General features: G+C 43.5%; 2 protein-coding genes across 2 annotated transcripts; one reads left to right on the top strand and one right to left on the bottom strand.

Annotated features, from left to right (window-relative positions):
- Positions 1 to 199: 199 nt before the first annotated feature.
- PHALS_04223 (uncharacterized protein) lies at positions 200 to 1093 on the top strand (the record flags this gene model as incomplete). Its single annotated transcript, XM_024722250.1, has 1 exon — positions 200 to 1093. The coding sequence occupies one exon, from the start codon at positions 200 to 202 to the stop codon at positions 1091 to 1093; it is 894 nt and encodes a 297-aa protein (XP_024573344.1).
- Positions 1094 to 1120: 27 nt separating this feature from the next.
- Positions 1121 to 2722, bottom strand: PHALS_04224 (Domain of unknown function DUF4509; the record flags this gene model as incomplete). The annotated part of the gene is made up of 7 exons (XM_024722251.1): positions 1121 to 1273; positions 1367 to 1625; positions 1685 to 1998; positions 2050 to 2094; positions 2163 to 2329; positions 2388 to 2529; positions 2591 to 2722. The coding sequence occupies 7 exons, from the start codon at positions 2720 to 2722 to the stop codon at positions 1121 to 1123; spliced, it is 1212 nt and encodes a 403-aa protein (XP_024573345.1).
- Positions 2723 to 3679: the final 957 nt, after the last annotated feature.

Here is a 3679-nt window from a genome sequence, read left to right on the forward strand (position 1 = left end):
TCATATAAATAACTACAAATTGTAAATTTAAGACACAATTGGTCTGCACCATCTCAAGCGCCATCTAGAGTATCACTCAATTATGCAATTTTGGTAAGCAAGTATGTCTTTGATACAAGTAAGATTTAAACCTTTTCGTTTCTTGTCAGTGAGTGACCCACGCTAACAGAGGGATAACTAAAAGTTACCGTTTGAATTGATGCCACTAGGCACCAAAGTCCCCGACAAAATCGATTTCTACCCGGCGGTTCTGAACACCACTGATAGAAAGAGCGGCGCATTGGCCGCAGAATTAGAGCTGAAGGGTGCAAACGATCGCGTGGATAGGCTCGAATGGCAACTGTTGAATGCGGAGGAGACTATTTGTCATCTCAAGGCCGAAAAACTTGCAGCGTTCCGAGACGTCGAGCAGCTTAATATAAAAGCACATTTTGTGCCCAAACAGGTGTTAGAGCTTGAAACGCGATTGGCCGAGCAGACGCAGATTTATGAATCAGAGAAGGAGCAGCGTATGGCTGAATTTCGAGACCAAGAGCGCGAACTTACGACGCTGCGCGTCAAGTTGGAGGACACAACTCGACAATACGAAGAGCTGCAGCTGAAATATATGGAATTACTGAATAACAAAGATAAGGTGATCACAGTCGACTTTTGCCACATCACCGGCGTGACGCAGTTAAGCAGTTATGAAGACACGGAAAAATGTGTCGCGGGACGAGCACGGGCGCCTGCTGATGCTGACACCGTAAATTCCAAGTGGCAAGAAGAATCAGTACGTCATCCGACACCACACTTTGACCTGGAATCGCCAGAAGTGGATTACATCCTTCGAGCGTGGACAAAAAACATGAGAAAGATGCGCTACATGCGGCGTTGGCTTGTTCAAGTGGCAAATACTAAAGGATCGTTGCCAGACGATTTTCCAATGGGTGTTGAGCTGCCTCGACTTCCGCCTGAAGTGCGTGACGGCTTTTTAACACTTGTGCTTCCTTTGCTCCGTAAGCAGACCCAACGGGAAATCCTCGCCCACTGTCGTCAATATAATGACGGTATTCATACGGATGTACGCTTTCGGATTGTTCCACGTGAATAATTGTAGTGAAGGCTGATGAGCAGTATCTCACTGCAACTGCAAATCACAATATCCCTGCGAAATTTCACCAATAATGCTTGTCATTTGACTCTGCAGCTGTTCAATGTCATCCTTTGTCACCACGTAAATCTCTCTGGCACCTCTCATGATATGGCTACTCTGCTTGGCCTTCCACGATTGCTGTGAACGAAGAAATAAATTCTGCGGATTAAAAAGCTCTGTATTTTTAATCTTGAGATCATAACTCGACATTTTTGTCTCCATTTGTCGCACCTGTAAGCAAGACTTTTGCTTGTAGACCCATTTGTTCCATTCCTCTTCGTAAATCCGCTCGACTTGTTGCATAATCTCAGCATTTTTTTCAAAAAGCGTTTGAACTTTATGAATTTCAGCATGCAATGACTCAGAAATTTTATTTGGTAAAGCACTTGAGTCTGCTTGAGTGTTTGATGTTTTGCTATCATCTTCGAGTGCTAGAACAAGACTATTGATCCACTTGTAAAACATTTGTTCGTCTTCAATCATTTGCACACTACACGTATGCGACATCAGCACAACTTCTAGTGTGAATAGGTCGGCACAATGACCCACCTTTGTGCTAACACCTGCACTTGCTCACTTAATATTTCTGTAGGTCTCATCACTAGATCAAGTACGTAGGCTGGAATCATTTCGTCTTGGCACGCTTTCGACATATCTTGCAATGCTTTCAGACGCTTTGACAGTCGTTCAATATATCGAACATACGCTTTGAATTCATTCAGTTGACTTTGTAAGCGACCGAAACCACAGTGCAATTGGTGCATTCGACCTTCTAGCGGTAACTTCTTGTCACAAACCTCAACTGCTGTCGACAAAACATTTGCCGCAGCCAATTGAGCGCTTTCAAAACTAATGTCGACATTCTGTCAAAATAAATTATTAATGGTTCTAAATTTAAATTGACTCATTCATACATCTGGAAATGGAGGTAGATGCAGTTGTTTGGACCCCATGTAGCGCTGTACAAGCAGAAAAAAGCAATTTTTGTCAACGAATAGCTTACTTTACAGTGTGAAAGAGTTTTTACTTCAATGACGTCGCGATGCTGCCTTTCGAAGAAATTAGAAAACGCAAACAGCCAGGCAATGGCAAGCAGCAGTATTTGGCTTGATGGGCGTACTGTCTTCGAGTATAACTCAGAGCATACAAAACCCCAATCATATAGGTAGAAGCGTACTAACTCCATCTGGATCTCTAAGATTTTCCTTGAATCAGTCATTTCATATATCAATGTTCAATAGAAGATACTTACTATGTAACTTAGCATCAAGGAGCGCACTCCTCAGTGTTCCGGCATCGTTTAAAAGCTCAAATTCTCTTCTATCAATTTCGAATCCGGCTAGTTCCACAAGCACAAGATCGTGGAGCAGTCTCCATAGCACCCAATACTCGTGCTGAGCAGCACATCATGTCAAAGGTTTGATAGAAGTGCGTAAATTTGATTACAGCGCAAACCTCTGTTGTCCGATTCTTCTTTGCTTTGCGAAGAAGGTCGATTGAGACGTAGTGAACGCCAATGGACTCTAGGCCAAGGCGAATAAGGTATCCGAACCGCGGCGTGGGCGCTTGAGCTTTGGCAAACCGCATCCTGATTGACAATTGTGGATTTAACGATGAGCACATGGGATGTGAATTAACAGATTTGTGAAGAATCGAGTATAAAGGGGAAATTATATTAGTGGATACATCAGTGCGACTAGCACTTCTATTGAGAAGCTAGACAGACAATATGACTCTACTTAGTCCCTTTATTTCACAACATTCCTAATTGCACTAGCTACTGCAGAGCCCAGCAAAAATATCTGAGCTCAAACGTGATCTACGTCAAAGACTTGGAGCTTGCACTGCAATTTCACTCTATACCTCTCTTCATTATTTGAGGCTGAGATATCAAAAGTAATGTATTTCCGAATCAGCAGCGCACCCAGCAAAGCCCCGGCAGACCAGCTGTTGGCGCTAAAAATCGAAGTGTGCTCAGCCTAAACTTGGAATCACTAGGCTTTTGTACGCGATCTTTCCAACGGATGACGACCCTTGTAACGACCCTGGTTGTGTGTCGCACCAGATGTGCATGGTGTGCCAAACAAGAATATGGTACGGGGCTGGGTAGCCAGTGGTTATACATGTAATCAGATTTTACTATACAAATTAAGGAAAATCTATGCATTTAAGGCTTTGCCGTATATAAAAATAAATGAAAAATCAGTCTTGAATTTAAAAAAGAAGAGTAATTAGCCTTGGGTTAAGGCTATAATTACTCTTGGAGTAAGTGAATTGCGATCCGCTAAACTGATACTTGTTCTGAGTATAGAACGAGAGGTCGGTGACATAACTTACGCTTCCTCAGAGCGCAAAGCTACGGCAGCCCCGCTGCACGTGGTAGCAGCTTGTAGTCAATCTACATCTGAGTCGTTTAGACTGATCCTCTGTAAGGAAGAAACAATTTTCCTCTTTGCCCCAGGACATGCAGGACGGGCTTAAAAAGTTGATGTCCTTGCTTGGCCCTGAGGGCGTGCAACACCTTGCTGCGCAAGGCCCCGAGGC

The sequence above is a fragment of the Plasmopara halstedii genome, assembly GCF_900000015.1.
Source record: "Plasmopara halstedii genome assembly, contig: Scaffold_253, whole genome shotgun sequence".
Lineage (NCBI taxonomy): Eukaryota > Oomycota > Peronosporomycetes > Peronosporales > Peronosporaceae > Plasmopara > Plasmopara halstedii.